The 21,583-nt window shown below is 30.5% G+C and overlaps 1 protein-coding gene across 1 annotated transcript; it reads left to right on the top strand.

Moving 5' to 3' along the window:
- Nucleotides 1-11,604: 11,604 nt before the first annotated feature.
- LOC122503647 (omega-amidase NIT2-like) lies at nucleotides 11,605-20,193 on the top strand. The gene is made up of 4 exons (XM_043614272.1): nucleotides 11,605-11,686; nucleotides 13,247-13,417; nucleotides 13,538-13,722; nucleotides 18,529-20,193. Exons 1-4 carry the CDS (start codon nucleotides 11,680-11,682, stop codon nucleotides 18,562-18,564), a joined length of 399 nt encoding a protein of 132 aa, XP_043470207.1. The 5' UTR covers nucleotides 11,605-11,679; the 3' UTR covers nucleotides 18,565-20,193.
- The last annotated feature ends 1,390 nt before the right edge of the window (nucleotides 20,194-21,583 follow it).

Raw genomic sequence — 21,583 nt, forward strand, 5'->3', positions numbered from 1 at the left:
TCAGCAAATCATCACCTATTTTTATTATTTTAAATATCAAACTGGATTGTGAAGAGGACAAGACCATCTTCAAGACCCAAGAAAGAAAATTGAATTAGACTCAAAAGAAAAAAATGCCAATCAAAACAATTTTTTCTATAACATGAAGTTAGTCGACATGCCTGATTTGAAATGGATTTAGTCTACTGTGTGATTCTTGGATAGTTTATGAATTGAAATTATTGTTATGGTCCTATTGGATGCATAAAACAAGCAACTTTCAATGAAACACCGAATAAAAATTAATTAATAAGTAGATTTAGCAAAATAATCAGAAAAATCAATAAAAATGAAATTGACCTTTTTAAAACTTGTGTAATAAATTTTTCGCGATAATATGTAAATTTCTCTATCTAAAGGAATCATAATAGAAGTAAAATCAAGCATTGTTGGTTAGTCAAAGAGTATTATAAACGAAATAAAAATTATTTTCTAAAAAGTGCAAAAATCCCATGTTAATTAAATGGGAAAAGTATTGTTATTTAGGCAGGGTTAAACGGCATTGTAAAAATTTTTTCTAGTATCTAGAATGATTTTTAGGTCAAAAAGAAACGATTTTGACGATACCCAAATGAAAATAGCTAACTTGGGAAATAACGGATACCCTAATGCTTACCCAGGTGAGATTTATTGGTCGGCCCATAGTTGGGCCAACTTGTACAAAGTCGGTCCAACTTCTCGTGCCAGAGGTTGGGCCAACCATACAGATGATAACGGTTCGCCGTCTAATGGCGACGATGGTTGGCCCGACAACTCATAAGGAAGTTGGCCTAACTTCAAATGCATATGTTGTGCCAACTATACACTTCAATGGTTGGTCCAAAGACTGACGCCAAAGTTGGCACAACTTTAGATGCGTAAGTTGGGCCAACCACAATTTTCAAAGTTTTGCCAACTTCAACAGTCAAAGGTAAAAAATTATTTAAAAACTAAATTATTTAAACAATTAACACGTTATTATTAGCGGGAACATTAGATATAACCTTTACCTATTATTATTAAACACAATCTCATACATACATTTTCGAAAATATCTAACGCTCGCTGGGATCGAACCCCTAACCTAACGCACCGAAGACTTATACACTGACCACTACGCTACGCTCACATGGGAGTGTATAACGCAAAATGTATATTAAAGCTGCAACAGTCGGGCCAACCGTGGCCCAGAGTTCGGCCGACCCAGAAAGTATAAGTCAATTAAACTGCATTTGACAAAGTTTTGCCAACCGTTGGGACAACCGTGGCCCAGAGTTCGGCCGACCAAAATAATGTAAGTCAATTAAACTTCGTTTCACACGCTGCAATTTTTAATACAAACTCTTAAGGAGAAATACCAGAATCTTATGAAACGGTTTATAATAAATCTACAAAGGAATTAAAATTGGTTAGTAATTTAGATTCGAATGTTGAACCCTGGATTTATCTCATATTTTATCCACTTGGAAATAAGGGTTATAATATTAATATGATTCGTAGTGATAGTGATTACAGAATTAGAAATCATACTATTTCTAGGTCTGCCTACATTAAATACAAAATTGCTGTAAGAGATAAAAAATTTAATCAATTTTTATATGGAGGTAGATTGTTTCAACAATGGGTGGTTGAAAATGATGTAAAAATAGAAAAAGATAGATTAAGATTTTGTGCAAATAATCAAGCTCAAGTGATGGCTATTGTTGCTCGTCATGGTAGACCAAAATTATTTATCACAATGACGTGTAATCCAAACTGGAAAGAGATACAGGAAAATTTATTCCCCTATCAAACTGCTGCTGATAGACCTGATATAGTAAATAGGGTTTTCGCATTAAAAATTAAACATCTACTTAAACCTATTGTTGATAATAAATTATTTAAAGAAGTCAAATCTTACGTTTATATTATTGAATTTCAAAAGCGAGGATTGCCACACATTCATTTGTTAGTTATATTGAAAGAAAATTCTAAAATATTAACAGTTGAAAGTGTTAATCGTTATATTTCTGCAGAAATTCCTGATGAAAATATAAATCCTATTTTACATAAAATAATAATGCAAAATAATATTCACGGACCTTAGAGATTGGTAGAGATTGGTGTTTAATTGATGGGAAATATTCAAAAAAATTTCCAAAAAAGTTACCAAGAAGAAACTACAATTGAAGAAAATTGCTATGTTCATTGTCGTCGAAGAAATAATAATAAAGCGTATAAACGACCAAATGGATTTATTGTTAATTATTCTAATGTTGTTCCGTATTTCCCTAAACTTTTAGAAATATTTAATTGCCATATTAATGTAGAAATAGTTTCGAGTATCAAGTCTGTTAAATATTTATATAAATATATTTTCAAAGAGCATGATGATGCATCTATTGTTATCACAAATGCGAATGGTGAGATAACTGTTAATCATAATGAAATACATCATTATGAAAAAAATAGATATGTTGGTCCAGTTGAGGCAGTTTGGATAATTCTAAGTAAACCTTTAGAGAAAAAGAGTCATAGCGTTATTCGCTTACCCATACATTTGCCAAATGAACAGAATGTTATTATTCGAGAAGAAAAAGATAGTAACGGCATTTCTTTTGATTTAAATACAAAACTTTTGGATTATTTTAAACTTAACCAACGAGATAGTAATGCTCAAAAGTATTATTATTCAGATATACCAGAGCATTATACATGGATAACAAAATCTCTTGAAAGGAAACAAAGAATTCGTAAAGTAAAAGTATAGGGAAGAATGTATTCAGTTAATCCACATCAATTTGAGTTATTTCATCTTAGATTATTGTTACTTACAGTAAAAGGAGCAACTTCTTTTAAAAGTTTGAGAACAGTTAATGGAGTTGTTCATGAATCTTTTACAACTGCTTGTTTGGCATTAGGACTTGTAGAAGATGATAGCGATAGTGGATTACTACAATCGAAGAAGCTGCATTATGGATGATGCCTCATTCACTTCGCCAATTATTCACACGAATTTTAATTCAATGTCATCCTTTACATCCGGATAAACTATATATGGGAACAATTTAAGGGTCAAATGTCAGAAGATTATTAAAAAATAAACGACATTGAAGCTGAACAAAGAGCTTGTAGAAATATAAAAAAATGTTATTTAACGAAGGATATAATTTAACTGACTTTTAGGGGTTATTAGATATACAAGATGAAATTTTTATTGAACAAGTTAATGATATAAATATTGCAGAACATATTAACATAGGAGAACAGAATTATACTAAATTAAATGTAAAACAAAAACTTGTAGTTGATTATGTACTTGATGCCCTAAAGGATTCTTCTTTTGATGGTTCTATGGCAATTGTTAAGAAGTAAAGGAATAAATGATTGCAACATGGCATTTACAGGTATAGCTGCGACTCTGCTTCCTAATGGAAAAACTGTTCATAAAGTTTTAGGCTTACCCGTTACATTATACAGTGATTCATCTTCAAACATTAAAGTTTAATCTTTAGAAGGCCTCTTTTTAAAAAATATAGATGTTTTTATTTGGGATGAAGCACCAATGGCTCGAAAATATGCTTTAGAAATTATGGATTATCTATTCCAACGAACCTTTTGGTGGTAAAATTGTAATTCTAGGCGGAAGATTTTCGACAAACTTTACCAATTAAAGAACGGGGTACTAAATCAGAAATAGTAAATTTATCAATAAAAAATAGTAAACTATAGAAATATTTCAAAAAATACACATTAACAGATAACACAGTGCAACATTTTTGAGGTCATCGAATGTGCACTAAGTTTTGACTTCAGTTTCTGAAAGTACTTATCAAAACTAGCAAAAACCTATCTCAGTTTTGCTAGATTAGCTCGGATTTGAATTTTATCGACATTTGAATTTTTTTTGAATTTTCACATTTTTCAGTTTTCTGATACGGGCGGATGTGAACACTGGCTATTAAAAGTTTATTAAAAAAATTCGCAATGGTCACAATTTGAAAAGCAATAATCCCTCTTTAATTACAAAGAAAGAAAAAAAATTTGTTCGAAAATTGTTCCAGTTACGAATTTTTTTTTGGCTTTTTTCCTTTTTTTGGTTTTATGAAAAGGGCGGGTGAGAAAGCTGGCTATTAAAAGATTATTAAAAAAAACTTCACAGTGGTCACCATTTGAAGAGCAATAATTCCTCTTTAATTTCTGACATTGAAAAAAAAATTTGGTCGAAAATTATTTGAGTTATGAATTTTTCTTTGTAATTTTTTTTTTTTTTTTCGGTTTTTCTAATACGAGAGGGTGGGAACGCTATCTATTAAAAGTTTATTACACAAAATTCCCAATTGTCATAATTTGAAAAGCAATAATAGCTCTTTAAATTGTGATAAAAAAATTTGGTCAAAAATTGTTCGAGTTATGAATTTTCTTTTGACTTTTTCACATTTTTCGGTTTTTTGATAAAGCGGGTGGAAATGCTGGCTATTAGAAGTTTATAAAAAAAATTCGCAATTGTCACCATTTGAAAAGCAGTAATTCCAACCTAATTTCTGACATTGAAAAAAAAATTGGTCGAAAATTGTTCGAGTTATGAATTTTTTTCGTACTTTTTCAAATTTTTTCTGCTTTTGATCCGGGCGGGTGAGAACGCTGGTTATTAAATTTTTCTTTTTTAAAAACGCAATGGTCACATTTTGGAGAGCAATACTTTCTCTTTAATTTCTGACAAAGAAAACAAAATTTGGTCAAAAATTGTTCCACTTATTAATTTTTTTTGACTTTTTCACATTTTTTAATTATTTGATCAGGCGGGTGGGAACACAGGCTATTAAAAATTTATAAAAAAATTTTGAATGATCACAATTTGAAGAACATTAATCTGTCTTTAATTTCTGCCCAAGAAAAAAAATTTGGTCAAAAATTGTTCGTTATGAATTTTTTTTACTTTTTTTTAATTTTTGGTTTTCTGATAACGAAAGTGGGAATACTGAATATTAAAAATTTATAAAAAGAATTCGTAATGGGCACAATTTAAAGAGCAATAATCCCTATTTAATTTCTGCCTAAGATAAAATATTTGATTCGAAATATTTGGTTTCGAAAAAAGTAAAAAAAAAATCAAAACCCTTGGTTGCACAGGACCGCGGGTATACAAATGTACAGAAATAAATAAATAACACGAATAATTTTCTACCAATTTTTTTTCTTTTATCAGAAATTAAAGAAGGATTATTGCATTTTAAAATTTGACCGTTGTGAATTTTTTTAATTTATTTTTAATAGCCAGCGTTCCCACCCGCCCGTATCAAAAAACCGAAAAATGTGAAAAAGTAAAAAAAAAAACATAATTAGAACAATTTTTGACCAAATTTTTTTTCTTTGACAGAAATTAAAGAGGAATTATTGCTCTGCAAAATGTGACCATTGCGTTTTTAAAAAAGAAAAATTAAATAACCAGCGTTCTCACCCGCCCAGATCAAAAACAAAAAAAATTTGAAAAAGTACGAAAAAAATTCATAACTCGAACAATTTTTGACCAAATTTTTTTTCAAACTCATAAATTAAAGAGGAATTATTGCTCTTTAAATGATTACCACTGCGAATTTTTTTTATAATCTTTTAATAGCCAGTTTTCTCACCCGCCTGTTTCATAAAACCAAAAAATGTAAAAAAGCCAAAAAAAATTCAAATGTCGATAAAATTTAAATCCGAGCTAATCTAGCAAAACTGAAATAGGTTTTTGCTAGTTTCGATAAGTACTTTCAGAAACTGAAGTCAAAACTTAGTGCACATTTTATGTGTTGTACTGTGTAATATGAGAGCTTTACCACAAGAAACGGAATTTGTAGATTTTTTAGTTAAAGTTGTCAATGGTAAATTAAATGATGCAGATGATAATGTTATATTACCAGAACATATTATTCAAAAAAGGAATAAGTACACAAAATTTAAAATAAAATGTAATCCTTTAAAGATAAAATGTTTTTAATAAGTATGTGTGTATTTTTAGAGTAATATTAGAAACTTTTCGATGTAAAAACATTTCCATTTTTAATAGCAGAAAGAAAAGGGGCGTGCGTAGCGCGCAAAAATAGTGACTAGTAAAATATTAAAAGCTCTTCGAACATATTGTTCTATAAATCACTTAGAAGTTAACGAAAAAACCAAAATCATTATTTATAAAAAAAGGTGGACATGCGTCCAATAAAAAATTTAATTTTATGTACGGAGATAAAAAAATTGAAATTGTAAAAAAATACACTTATGTAGGTATTCCTCAAACTCAAACTGCGTCATATGAAGCAGCGTTAAAAAATGCGAGTAGCTCTGCGTCATTAGCAACTAATTCGACTCTTATCACTCATAAACAGAATGGAATTAAATACGTGGCATCCGGTTCCTAAGTTATTTAACAGTCTAATTTCAAGCACCTGTTTTTATGTAATCCAGGTATGGGGTCTACGATCTCTTGACGACATTGAAAAAGTTCAAACAAATTTTTATAAAAAATTACTTCTTGTCCCTCAAAATACGCCAAATTCTGCGATTAAATTGGAGGTAGGTGCCCTTAAATTATCCAGTAGGGTGCTTAAGTTAACTTTTAATCTGATTGAGAAAATTTTGAAAATGAAAGACCATAGACTCCCTAAAATATGTCTACTAAGACTTATTAAATTAGCGAAATCTTCAAACTCAACTCCCAAATATAATTGGTGCAAACAAGTTGAAAATATGTTAGAAACTATTGGAGAAACAATTTCTTGGGATTTACAGTTTATAATAGACAATAAAGAAAGATTAACGAAAAAATATGAAACCTATCTCCGAGCAGAAGATGTAAACTCCCTGTCAAACTCGAGATCTCACCAACTCCTACCGCAACTTACTCTAAGAGAGGGAGCACAAAATTATTTAAGATTAAAAGTTCCACTAATGTTTTTAAAAGTGTTCGCTCAGATTCGACTAATCAACAACTATAGAACTAGAATTATACTGAAAAATAAAGTTTTGAAATTAAATACCGGTTATTGTTGTGGAGATCCCGAGTTGAGAGGGAGAGAATTGTATCATAATGTTGATAGAATGTGATTTATACAGAGATATTAGGAAACAATTTATTTGTGCAAGCAAAGACACTTCGATAATAAAAGACTTTTGTATCGACTTATTAAATTTTCCTTAAGCAGAAAATGTTAAAGCATTAACTTTTTTCGTTAAAAATGTATTTAAAAAATAGATTAAAGGAGATTTAACTCAATGTAACTCTTTTGTATTAACCTGTGGTTCAAGACAAATAAACTAATAATAATAACATTCGACTACTTTAACATTTTACTACTTGACGATTCTAAATTTAGACAATTCGAACAGATGGTGTTTCGACTACCCATGCAGAAATTGAGATTGGAATTTTATGGGGTCCTAGCCAGAATTCCCTATCTGTAGTGGGGAACTGATTAGAGAAAATCGTTAGAACCCAACTACTTTCATAACGGTCGGCAGATGGGGTACAGGCTAGAATATCTAGTCGGGAACTAGTATTAAAACTAGCTGTGTGTTGATAGGGCCCCGACTAGAATTTTCTAGTTGACTTTTAAAAATTATTATTTTTCAACTTAACCTATTTATAATTGAATTCTTCATTCATATTAACGTTATTAATGAATGTTGTACACGAAAAACCTGAAACTTGAGTTGAAAAATCTCGTGCCCATGGGGGATCGAACCTTGGACCTTGGGGACTCCAGTCGGATACACATACCTCCCGGCCGTGATAGCTTGGAAGCACCTCCGCTTAAATAACATCCCGTGCAGCAATTCACCATTTGCCCCTATCTCTAGTAGGGCTCTCGCTAGATTCTAACTAGAATCTCTAGTCTAGAAAAACTAGTCGGGTTCCAATCAAATTCTAGTTAAATAATTTTTACCAGCATTATTTTTTAAAAAATTTTGCATATTATTTAATTATTTCATTTTTTAACATATTTGAAACCCAATTTTTAATATTGTAGAACATTCTTACATAAAATTCCAATAAAACAATTTTATTAAATAAAAATCTTTTATTTAATAAGTAAATTAAAAGAATAAGACACAAATAAATATTAATTATGTGAGTATAATTAATTTTTATTACCTAAATATTGTAATATTATCCGTAAAAATAATTATTTAAAAATATATGTAAGTGCAATTATACTTTAAAATGTTTTTGACAATTCATAAAAATATTTATTTATAGAAAGACAATTTATGTATATTACTTGTACACTAGTTTGTCGCTAGTTGGAAATCAATAAGGTCCTAGTGAGTTTTTCTAGTCTGAATTATCTAATAATTTCAATTAATAATAATTCTTTATAATCTAATAATAATTTAAATTAAAAAATTATAAAGTTATTAAATTATTTAAATTATTAAAATAATAAATAATAATATCAATTAATAATAATTCTTTATAAAACAAAATTAGTAATAATAATTCTTTAACTAGAATTTGATTGGAAACCGATTAGTTTTTGTAGACTAGAGATTCTAGTCAGAATCTAGCGAGGTTCTTGACAGATTTTTCTAGACTAGATTTTCTAGGATGGTTCTAATCAGAATCCAACATTTGGTAGGGACAAGTAGGGAAATTTCTACATGGGTTGAGCATTCGACGAACTGACAATTCGATGTTCTGAGCATTCGACGATTTGACAATTCGAATAAAAGAACAATATGTCACATAAAAATAAGGTAGACATAGATTTATGTTAAACAATTAATATAACAATTTAAAATTAGGTGAAATAAAGTTTCGGCAAAACGAAAATTATGTCAAATAATCTTTTATTCTGACAAATAAACATTCGGCTGAATGCTACTTCGAGGTAAGTGAATTTCTGTTAAATAAACATTAGAGCAAATAGGATACAGTTTATATGACAATTCTGTAAAAAGTAAATACTGGTAAATAATTATTCGAGACAATGGTAATTATAACGAAAGACATATCGATTAAATGAAAATTATAACTCATTATTTAGAGCAATTGAGGAGCTGGATCGAAGAACCGGCTCTTCGCTCGAACTCACGCAGAAGATAGTCCCTTCGTCAGTTATGTCATGAAAATTTAAAACTCAAAAAAAAAATATTTAAAAATTATGACGTTGTAGAGGAGAAAAAAATACATCTTTTTTCTATTTACAATTTTTTTCTAGAATGCAAGTTATTAATACTAAAAAATAAAAACTAAAAAATTTTTTTCTGAAAAATTAATTACCTTTTGATAAATATATCGTCATTTCTCAGTCAAATATTAATGAAATGAACCGATTTTTTTAGGCTTGCACAATATACCTTACCGAAGCCCACAGGCCAAAGTAAAGTCCAAAAAAACAAATTGTTTAATAATTATTAATTTTGAAAGATGTTATTTACAACAACAGGAATTTCAATTTTCAACGAGAAAAAGTATGCGACGAAATTTCACATTATGAAAACTTCTCGCGAGAAAGTTTTTCCTTTATTATTCAGGAAGTTTTTCCAAAAAGAATTAAACCGATTCGATGAGAAATAAAGAAAATAAAAGAAAAATAGCGAAACAGTATTTTCGTTCGCAGCGAAAACCCTGTTCGGCAGCCATGTTTATCATATGACTCGTAGCTTACGCACGCTCACACACTCACGCTGCTGTGTAAAATAGAAATGTGTGCTTGCGTACGTTACAAGTCATATGACAAACATGGCTGCCGAACAGGGTTTTCGCTGCGAACGAAAATACTGTTTCGCTATTTTTCTTTTATTTTCTTTATTTCTCATCGAATCGGTTTAATTCTTTTGGAAAAACTTCCTGAATAATAAAGGAAAAACTTTCTCGCGAGAAGTTTTCATAATGTGAAATTTCGTCGCATACTTTTTCTCGTTGAAAATTGAAATTCCTGTTGTTGTAAATAACATCTTTCAAAATTAATAATTAATAAACAATTTGTTTTTTTGGACTTTACTTTGGCCTGTGGGCTTCGGTAAGGTATATTGTGCAAGCCTAAAAAAATCGGTTCATTTCATTAATATTTGACTGAGAAATGACGATATATTTATCAAAAGGTAATTAATTTTTCAGAAAAAAAATTTTTTAGTTATTATTTTTTAGTATTAATAACTTGCATTCTAGAAAAAAATTGTAAATAGAAAAAAGATGTATTTTTTTCTCCTCTACAACGTCATAATTTTTAAATATTTTTTTTTTGAGTTTTAAATTTTCATGACATAACTGACGAAGGGACTATCTTCTGCGTGAGTTCGAGCGAAGAGCCGGTTCTTCGATCCAGCTCCTCAATTGATATTTAGGTTAAAAAACATTTCGAATAAAAAAATTTTTAATTAATGTTTTAGAAAAATAGGAATTATATCAGATGAAATATCGGAAAATCGAAAATTAGTCCAAACAACTAATTGGACAAATGTAAATAATGTCAAATGTTTTTTCAGGCTAACGAAATCTCTATTAAATAATATATCTGCAAAACAAAAATTACACGGAAAAACCTTTGAAAAGTCTGCCTTCCCACTGTCACAAAATTTCGCTTCTCACTGCATGGAAAGTCTGATCGCCCGCCACTGGGTGCGTAGCATTACCGTTTTCGATAGACAAACTTCCCAAAAAGTTTAGAAAATTACAACTGGGTACGTTGGTCACCCAGTTTGGGAGTGCAGATGAACAAGTTTAGTGGTGGCGCTGACGCATAAGTTTCGGGTGAGCAGACTGCTTAAAGGTTTTTCCGTGTAGAGCTAATGAAATTGTGCGAGTGTGAACATCGACTATGCCCGGGTAATGTCGACAATGCCCACAGTCATTGGGCAATGTTATTTACTCCACATTATTTATTTTTTAAAATCACTTTTTCGCTAAATTATTGTCAAAGTGGGGAAGAGCTCCCTGCCAAGTCAATTTTTACATGGAAATTTTCTTTCATCAAATAGTTGAAAATTACGTAAAAATTAAAAAAGATAAATTAAGAATTTTTGCAAATAATCAAGCTCAATTAAAAAGTGAACATGAAAAGAACTGATCGATCTGCTAAATCTTTATATAAATATATTTTCAAGGGACATGATGCTGCATCCATTATTATTAAAAATGTGAAATGTGAGGTAACTGTTAATCATAATGAAATAAAATCATTATGAAGAAAATAGATATGATGGTCCAGTTGAGGCAATTTGGGGAATTTTATTTCAACCTTCTGGATTACAACAAATTGTTTGCAATAAAAAAAGAAATTTTTTTCTGCAAGCATGGTAAAATATTGCAGAAAGATTACAGTGCAACATTAATTTTATTTCAAAAGATCATCTAAAGTTTTGTCTTGATGTAATATAATTATTGTATTTTTTTATGATTTTCTTCGTGATATTTGTATTTTTTAATATATTGTCTGAAGAGTTCAGCAATCCTCATTAGTTAAAACCTCACTTTTCTTACAAAATTTTTTTAATAAATATAACACTGACTTTCCTTACATCATCATATATGTTTGATTTTTTATAAAGTACCGTTATCTTTCTTATAAAGTAAACTTCCTGACCTAATATCACGTGATAATTTAATATAATAGCATACAATGAAAACGTTTCTAACGACGAGTCGCAATTAAATAAGTGCAGTGCGATTTTGCGAAGCAAATTAATACAACAAAACCTATAATGCCAAGTACGTGAAACTATATATATGTTAGGCTCAAAAGCCGAAAACGGCCAATGGCCGGAAAAAACAGCCAAACCTAGTTTTGGCAAGTGCAATTTTGCCAAAACTAGGTTTGGACGTTTCACTTCGGCCATTGGCCGTTTTAAATTGACAAAAATAGTTTTGGCAAATCGACATTTGCCAAAACTAGTTTTGTCAATTTGACATTTGACAAAACTAGGTGAGGCATTTCAAATTGTGAGAAAGACCGCTTCGTTATACAATAGGAATATATTTATTTAAAAATGTGTCATTGATTAATACTATTTACAATAAGATGAAATTTCTCTAACAAAAATCCATTGATATTTTGCACATAAAAGTTAATTAAAAAAACTTTTTTAACACTTATTTATTTTTACACAGACTAATTTATCTTTACACAGGCTAATTTACCTTGTTGACGATTTCTTATTTCATACACACAATTATTCAATACAGAAACAATATGTGACCTGGTCTATGAAAAGGGACCTTACGTGCGAAAACAAGTTTTCGAGAAAACAGCAGTTAAAGTTTAACTTAGAAAAACCCTTGTAACTTTTTTTAATATTAATATTTTTTTATCAAGTTAGGCTTATTTTCTTTACCGTGGATTACAGTATCAAAATAAAAAACATACAAGTAATGACAAACATTTTTTAATAATTGTTTATATAAATTAATAACAAACTCCCCAAACATAGAAAAAATAATTTAAGTTTTCAAAATAGCAACAATAAGTACATGCTAATTCTAAACAAATTTCCTATTAATACGGCGGTCTTTCTTTTTCTATTCTTTCTTTCTTTCAATTTCTCACAATTTGAAATGCCTCACCTAGTTTTGCCAAATGTCAAATTGACAAAACCAGTTTTGGCAAATGACAAATTGACAAAACTAGTTTTGGCAAAATTTAAATTGACAAAACTAGTTTTGGACAAATTTAAATTGCCAAAACTAGTTTTGGCAAATGTCGATTTGCCAAAACTAGATTTGTCAATTTAAAACGGCCAATGGCCGAAGTGAAACGTCCAAACCTAGTTTTGGCAAAACTGCACTTGCCAAAACTAGGTTTGGCTGTTTTTTCCGGCCATTGGCCGTTTTCGGCTTTTGAGCCTAACATATATATTTATAACATGATTTTACGGTTAAAAAATTACTGTTATTTAATTAAGAAAATTAATAAAACCGTACACATACTAATTTTTGTATACTCAGAAAAATTATGTTTGAATCAAGTATACGCTACCTATTTTTTTAAAGGCAAAACAATCAAGACTGCACCGTTTGTTGAGATTACACTGTAGAAATAAAAAATGGAATATTGCCCACAATGTTTCATTTCTTTGTGGATACTCGAGTCAAAATTTAAGTCCATCTTTAAACCTGAATTCTAGAAAACCGAGAAATCTTTTTTAAAAATTGATGGATTCGTATGATACTTGATTGTGTTAAAATATTTCTACCAATTATCTTTTCAATCTTTATTTGTTACTTTTCTTTAAATAGTTTCTATTAGGTATTTAATTAAGATTCTTTTTACAGAATTAAAATTAGAATTAGAATTAGAATTACGCTTAGCACTAGTTCAACTTGCAGTTGTAAATGAAAAGCCTGAAAATGTAAGAAGAGCAATTTCATTTATTGAGGAAGCAAACAAAAAGGGTGCTGATATTGTCACTTTGCCAGAATGTTTTAATTCTTCGTATGGAGCAGGTAAATTTAAATAAAATTACTTGCTAAATATATTTTTTTAATATTATTAAATTTTTATTGTTTAGTAAAGATTTTGATCATGTTTCTACATAAATTGTATTGTTATTTTTAAATAATTAGCACACTTTCCAAAATATGCGGAAACAATTCCCAACGGTGAAACAAGTAATGCATTATCAGAAGCTGCTAAAAGGAATAAAATTTATATCATTGGCGGTACAATTCCTGAAAGAGAAGGTGATAAATTGTATAATACCGCCACTGTTTGGGATCCGCAGGGAAATTTAATTGCAAAGTACAGAAAGGTATGTAAAAAGACAGTTTTTTATAATTTATTTGAAACAAAGGCACATGTATTTAATTAAACTAACAAAACAAGTAAAATGCTTTTATAAAATTTTTTTAAATGTGCCAAAAATAGTTAAATTGAAATTTTTTATTTTAGAATAATACAAATTTAGATTCATATGAAGTTAAGTAATTTCTAAAAAACAGCTTATAGTTTAACAAATTATAATCCAGGATAACAACCGACAGATTAGCTCAGTCGGATAGATGGCTGGCGTTGGCGGTCGTTTAAGGACCAAGGGTATAAGTATCTTTGGTTCGCGCCCACTTGGCTTGGTATTTTTCCGGCACGTGAGACAATCTGAACGGGAGGTTTGACGTCGAGGTATAATGATGTGCACCATCGATTATTGTCCGGTACACACCATTAGAACTCGACTGTCGATAAACCGGTTGTACTCAGGAGAGGTTTTCTACAGTTTCCCTCTTCTCTGGCGAAAAAACCCATTGACGGATGGTCCAGGCGCAATGCGAGTACTCCTAATAAAAGTCGGCTGTAGACGCAAATTAGGTTAATATATAGAAAATTTATGTAGAATGGTTATGCTTAATCCAAAAAAAGTATTTCTCGGGGACTCTTGTCGAAGTGCGTAAGGCCAATAGGGCAGGAGTATAAACAATTTTTTATTTTTTTAATCCAGGATAACAAGTTGTTCACTTCACAGTGAATAGTGAGGTGTTATTTGAACACCAAAATGGATTAAAATAACATGCAACACTTTAATCCATCTATAGGATTAAAATAATCTATTTTGGTGTTATTTTTAATAATGAATAAAATTTTACTTCAAATCAAAACCAAGACAACGATTTGTCAAAATTCGATGAATTTTGATTCACCAGGGACATTAGAAACTGATCTTCGTTTTGTCACCAAGATAGTAAGATACCCCGAAAGTCCGAGAGTCAGTTGAACATCATCTTCAGGGAATTTTGGTTTCCTTCGAATAACACAGGTCCACAAAAAAAATCGATGAAAGGTTCCTTTGACCAATCATGGTGTATTATATGTATTTTAGGCCGCTGAAACCGAATCTGAAGTCCGTTTGGCTCCATCACGTCAGGATTTTTTCCTAACCTCAAAATACATGTCGAATTTTGCGTGATAGAAAAAAATTTTAAAATATTAACGGATTTAGCTTAGTTTTGGGATAGAGGAATTTTGTGGGGTCCCTGATTACGAAATTAAAGGCAAATTTTTAAAATACAAAATGGCGGATCCAATATGGCGGTAAAAATTTTCAAAAAACTCTTGAATTTTCAAAAAATTCTTCGATTTTCAAGAAATTGTTTAAATTTTATAAAATTTTGTATCGAGGGATTTTTGAGGTCACTGATTACGAAATTAAAGGTAAATTTTCAAAATACAAAATGGCGGTCAAAAAAAATTCTTGAATTTTCATAAAACTTGGTACCGAGGGGTTTTTGGGGTCGCTGATCACTTATTTAAAGTCAGATTATCAAAATACAAAATAGAAAATTCAATATGGCTGTCGTATGTATAACAATTCCTTTAATGTTCACAAAACTTGGTATCTAGAAGTTTTTAGGGCCGCTGCCCACAAATTATATCGTGTTCCTGCTTCCAGGGCACCTCCACGTGGTGACAACGGGCAACGGAGTTGTACCGTGATCCGTCAGAGTTCCTGGATCACGATCCTTAAGGTGAGTCTGCAATGGATTTAGTTGTACGTGTACGTGACACTAGTCCCATTTTAGAATCACCTTTACGCCGTCATGGTAGGCACACGAAAAAAAAGTACGATGCAGGGAGTCGGAACCCCAGTATCGGTGGCTGGACAGTAGGGTGTCCCAAAAAAATAAAAAGTTTTTTTTTATTGGGTCTCATCCCCTAAAATTCTTTCAAATTGTGTAAAAATAAGAACACAATATTTGGAAATAAAAAATTTTAATATTAACCCGTGGTTCAGAGCCTTTGAACCATAAGAACGCTAAAAATGTAGTGTTTTTTCATTTTTAACATAAATATAAATGTCAAAATATAATGAATAGGGTGTCATTGTAAAGATAATTAAATTACCTTTTGATCCATATGTCATAGTATAAGATTCAATGAAAATTAAGAGTGTTACAGTCGATTAAAGATTAAATTTCATGAAAATTTTGATGATTTTTATTTTTTAGACACTCAAGTAATTTGTACTTTTTTTACATTAAACAGTAAAAAATATTTAGGTTTTAATTTTTTTATTGAGAGTCTGTAACATTACGAAAATTTTTAGCCCTTGTGGACCTCGATTTGATTGAAAATGACAATTATACACTAGATTTAGTGAACGAAACTATTTTTTTTATTCTTATCATTCCTTCAACATTTAGAGCAAAAATTGAAACAATAAATTTAGATATAACCACTAAACTTACTAAAATCAGTGATAAAAAAATACTGAAGTCGCTGATTTAGAGTCCAATGTCAGTTTTTCAAATTTCAAAATGGCGGAGAACTTCGTAAAAGTCGATCGAATTCATCTCAAAATCGGGAAACGGATTTTGAGACGAATTTAATCGACGATTAAATTACGGATTTTTGTAATGTTACAGACTCTCAATAAAAAAATTAAAATCTAAATATTTTTTACTGTTTAATGTGAAGAAAGTACTAGTTACTTAAGTGTCTAAAAATCATCAAAATTTTCATGAAATTTGATCTTTAATCAACTGTAACACTCTTAATTTTCATTAAATCTTATACTATGACAAATGGATCGAAAGGTAATTTAATTATCTTTACAATGACACCCTAATCATTATATTTTTACATTTATATTCATGTTAAAAATGAAAAAACACTAAATTTTTAACGTTTTTATGGTCCAAAGGCTCTGAACCACGGGTTAATATTAAAATTTTTTATTTCCAAATATTGTGTTCTTATTTTTACACAAATTAAAAGATTTTTAGGGGATGAGACCCAATAAAAAAAAACTTTTTATTTTTTTGGGACACCCTACTGGACAGGGTAAGAAAGCGGGCCCGCAGGCGTCGTCATCAAGCAACCGCAGCTCTACATTGCTGGGTGATCTGATTTTAAAATCATAGTTAGCGAGCTCAAAAACTCACAGATACTAAGTTTTGTAAAAATCCGACAGCCATATTGGATTTGCTATTTTGTATTTTGAAAATCTGACTTTAAATAAGTGATCAGCGACCCCAAAAACCCCTCGGTACAAAGTTTTATGAAAATTCAAGAATTTTTTTCTGACCGCCATTTTTTATTTTGAAAATTTACCTTTAATTCCGTAATCAGTAACCTCAAAAATCCCTCGATACAACATTTTATAAAAATTGAAGAATTTCTTGAAAATTGAAGAATTTTTTGAAAATTTTGACCACCATATTGGATCCGCCATTTTGTATTTTGAAAATTTGCCTTTAATTTCGTAATCAGGGATCCCTCAAAACCCCTGTATCCCAAAATTAAGCTAAATCCGTTAATATTTTAAAATTTTTTTGTCATGCAAAATCCGACATGTATTTTGAGGTTAGGAAAAAATCCTGACGTGATGGAGCCAAACGGACTTCAGATTCGGTTTCAGCGACCCAAAATACATATAATACACCATGTTTGGTCAAAGGAACCTTTCATCGATTTTTTTTGTGGACCTGTGTAATCATAGTTCTAGACTAACACCAAGCTAGACCAGAATGCCTAAGAGTCAGTTTAACCTCAACTTCAGAGGATTTACTGTTTCCTACACATCCGGATGTATCTTGATGTTCATTTGGAGTTACAATTGTATGATAAAAACAAAAATTTCCTCATTACGGTGTTCAACTGACTTCTGGATATCAGCGCGTATACTTTGATGTCAATCTATTATTATGCAAATCATTGACTTGATTTTGATGTGAAGTAAAACATTCTTAGTCAAAAATACCTTACACTTTACATGTGTTGTTCATCTGTTAATTACACTAAGAAACTTCTTAAAATATATAATATTATAAATAAAAGACTAAATATCAACATTGTATTGATGAGTTTCGTTAGTTTTGGAAATTATAATTAATACTCTCGAATATTCTATCCGCGTTGAAAATATTGTTTCACTATGATACCAGTCGAATAAACAAAGAACACATGAGGAGTTACAAATTTTTTGCGTATGTCAGTAATTCTTTCCAAAATTGCCTACTAGTCCAGTTTAAAATTCCCATACAGGATACTCAAAGGTCCCTAACGGTTTCTGCACAGGAACTGTACATTTCCTGTACAGGAAATTGGGACAAGGTTCCGGTACAGGAACAATAGCTATCAAAGTTTCATGTATTCTATTCATATAAAGGTTCTTGTATAGGAACACTTGCAGGATCATGTACAGGAATCATGTACATAGAAAACTACTGCGCAGGATGTTAAAAAAGTAAATAAATTTATTCATGATCCTTTACAATTAAGAACCTACAATTTACAAAAGTGACAACGTTTCTGTACAGGAACCTTTGCATGAAACTTTGATAGTTAAGGTTCCTGCACAGAAACCTTGTTTCAATTTCCTGCACGGGATCCGGACGGGATCTTGTACAGGATTGACAAATCCTGTACAGAAACCGTTAAAGATCCTTTGAAGATCCTGTACGGGAATTTTAAGCTAGGGTGGTTCTGTCTTTGGATTTGTAGAAAGTTCTACAATGATTCCAAAACACTATAGTCTTTTTGGTCCAATCCCATACATTAATGAATGGGATATTGAACTTGCACTCACTCATCTCTTCATTCATTGCACTTTTCCATTTTTCAGATTCTGCACCAGACACTGCACTTCCATAACTTTTAATAGTAAAGCATCTGCTATATATATTAGATACATAACCCATTAACTGCAACGATCAGCCCAGTGAGAAATATAAGGTCTACCCGACATCTATTCGACGTCTAAGAAGTTGAGAGGAGATCTAGGTCTAGATTTGGTCTAGAAATGTTAAATATAGATGTCAAAGTTGTTTGACATCAAAGATATTTGTATTTGTCATTCAGTCGATTAGTGTAATTTTACACAGATTTTATAATATTTAATATTTTTAAATTTCTTCAACTAAGCGAAACAAAGACAATTTTTGGATCAGTACTGATTCCGTTATATTGACGTACTCGCTATATTAATATTGTTGGGAAGCACCCACAAAGCACAGACATTTTCTGAAAGTTTGCTGCAAGTTTGCAGCAAACTTGCATAAATATAAAAATGTCACCCACTTGGCAAGTTTGTAGCAAACTTGCGCCAAATAGCAAAAACTTAAATGTATGCGCAGTAGTTTACTATGACATCTAGAGCTGCGCACTATATTTTAGTCACCTTCCCTACAGGGAAGGTATCGTTCATCGAAATATATAAAATTTGAAAAAAAAAATTTTTTTAATTTTTTAGGTATTTTAGAAAGTTTGCTGCAAATTTTCCTCAAGTTTTCATTGCAAACTTGCCAAGAGGGTGACATTTTTATTTGTATGCAAGTTTGCTGCAAACTTGGATGCAAACTTGCGAAGTCTGCATGAAAAACTTGCAGAAAAATACTGTGCTTTGTAGGCAAGTAATGGTAACTTTTACGAATGTCAGAAATTTTTGCAGGACATAATCTAATAGTGTACTAGTGCCAGTTTAACAGGCGTATTTGCAATTACTTAGATCGCACAGTGGTCCAGAAATCTAAAAAGTTGGCCAAAAGTCAAAATTTAATTTCATAATTTGTATTGTTTAAATAGTTGTAGTAGTACCCCTAGAGTTGTTTAAAGTCATTAGAAGGGTAAGAGTTTCCTTTTTATAGTCATAATATTATTATATTATTATATTATTATATTATTATTATATTATTTAATAGTCATAATGCCTTCCTGATTCGTTCATTTAGATCGCGCACGATAATTGCACTTTTTGTGAAAAAAGCAGTTTTTTTTGTTAGTGCACAGTATTCAAATGGCCGATTGACTAATTTTAAAACCCTAAAATGAATTCATCTTAAAAAAGTAAGTATTTTCAGAGAAGTATTTGTTTATAATTAATGATAAAAACTTTCGGACAATTGGAAACATCAAAATTACATAAAATAATCAATTGAGATACGCAAAGTTTTCCAATAAAGATTTATAAGTTTAAAGTTTTGCGGAGTATTGCCAAGTCTGATATACAAAAATGTTCGTTATACGCTCATTTAAAATGTGTGTGAATAGTAGTTGCCAAGACCTGCCAAGATAAGATAGACAAACATTTGAATGTGAACAAACACGAATTACAAAAAACGAAGAAAATTTCCTAAAAGTGAAAAGTTCGTAAAGTCCGATCCCGTCATTTCTGCTGTCAGCAATATGTCAACGCGAAAAGGAAGAGCAAACATTTGTCAACAGAAGCACTTTCTTTATTAACCCGTTGACTGTTAAACTATAAAAATTAAATTTACTAGCGAATGTCAGGATATTTAACTAAATTTGACTTTACCAAAAATTATCATACTGATGTCAGATTCGTAATTAGTCACCCTAGAAACCCCCAAGTAACCAATTTCAAACAAATTGAATAAATTTTTAAAAAAATTTCCGTTATATTGGATCCGCCATTTTTTTGAAAAATAATATCAAATTCGAAATCAGAGACCTCAAAAACCCACTAGCACCAATCCAACTAAAAAAAGCATGAAGTCATGGAGAGTATCTAATATCGAAACAATCGATGACACTCGAATTCAGAAGCATTGAACATAAATATGAGAAAAGCATGCTAGCAAGAAAAAAGTCATGTTGTAGATGGCACTGCAGTTGGACAATTATTTGACGCTAGCTTACAAATTTAAACTGTCTCTTTCTTTTTTTTTAAGTGAAAAGTTTAGAAGTATAATAAGTAAAAAAATGAATTTAAAAAAACTATTTTTAAGAAAGTTAAATAAACAAAAAACGTTTCTTAATATTATTAACAGTAATAACAATGAACATAAATTCTAATTCAGCCTCAGATAATTAAAACCAGAAAAATGGTATATATTTAATGATTTATATTTATTAAAAAAGTAATTAGGAAAAATAAATGTAGAAGGAAAACTTTATGTAATTGAAAATAGTAACAAAGAATAAAAATTATAATTTATTATCAAATACCTATTTAAAATTAAAGGAATTGAATATTCTAGTTAGAGATCTTCTATATATTACGTAACGCTTTTTGGAGGAAGGGGGTCAAGCTATTTGTTACAATAAGCAAAAAAATGGCGCTAATGTGTGCAACAGTGTGTTACATGGGGGAGGGGGAGTCAAAATTAACGTTACGTAACACAGCCACACAAAAAAAAATAAAGTGTCTTGATCTGGGGTCGAGACATATGTATTCCGATGTATTTCGATGCGCTGAATCCGAATCCGCAATCAGAATTTGGCCAATGGGTCCTGGTTTCGCCCTAACCTCAAAAGATACCCTAAAATCGTTAAAATGATCACTTTTGAATTATCAAAATTGAATCTAACCGCATATTAATAATTTCCTAAAATCCCTTAATTTAAATAAACTATTCTATAAGCTTTTTAATTAAAAATTCATATAAAACATTAAATGTATCGAACCTAACCTCAAAAACACATCTAAGATTCCAAACAAACAAATTATACCATACACAGCGTAATAAAAAATAGGTAAGCTCATGAAAGTTACAACTTAGGTGTTTCTATGACTGCTGATTCCAAAGCGGGTGTTAGTTTATCAAAATTCAAAATGGTGGATCAAATTTGGCGAACAATATAAATAAAATTTGTTTGGATTGGCTTGAAAATCGTTACTCGGGGGTTTTCGGGGTCGCTGATGACGAATCCCATGTCGG

Source organism: Leptopilina heterotoma, unplaced genomic scaffold (assembly GCF_015476425.1).
Source record: "Leptopilina heterotoma isolate Lh14 unplaced genomic scaffold, ASM1547642v1 Lhet_267, whole genome shotgun sequence".
NCBI classification, from domain to species: domain Eukaryota; kingdom Metazoa; phylum Arthropoda; class Insecta; order Hymenoptera; family Figitidae; genus Leptopilina; species Leptopilina heterotoma.

Excerpts from the sequence above, each read along its gene's own strand:
- LOC122503647 (XM_043614272.1), top strand. Across the intron at positions 13,418-13,537 it reads TAATTCTTCGTATGGAGCAG|CACACTTTCCAAAATATGCG; the intron begins GTAAATTTAAAT and ends TTAAATAATTAG. Across the intron at positions 13,723-18,528 it reads TAATTGCAAAGTACAGAAAG|ATTCTGCACCAGACACTGCA; the intron begins GTATGTAAAAAG and ends TCCATTTTTCAG.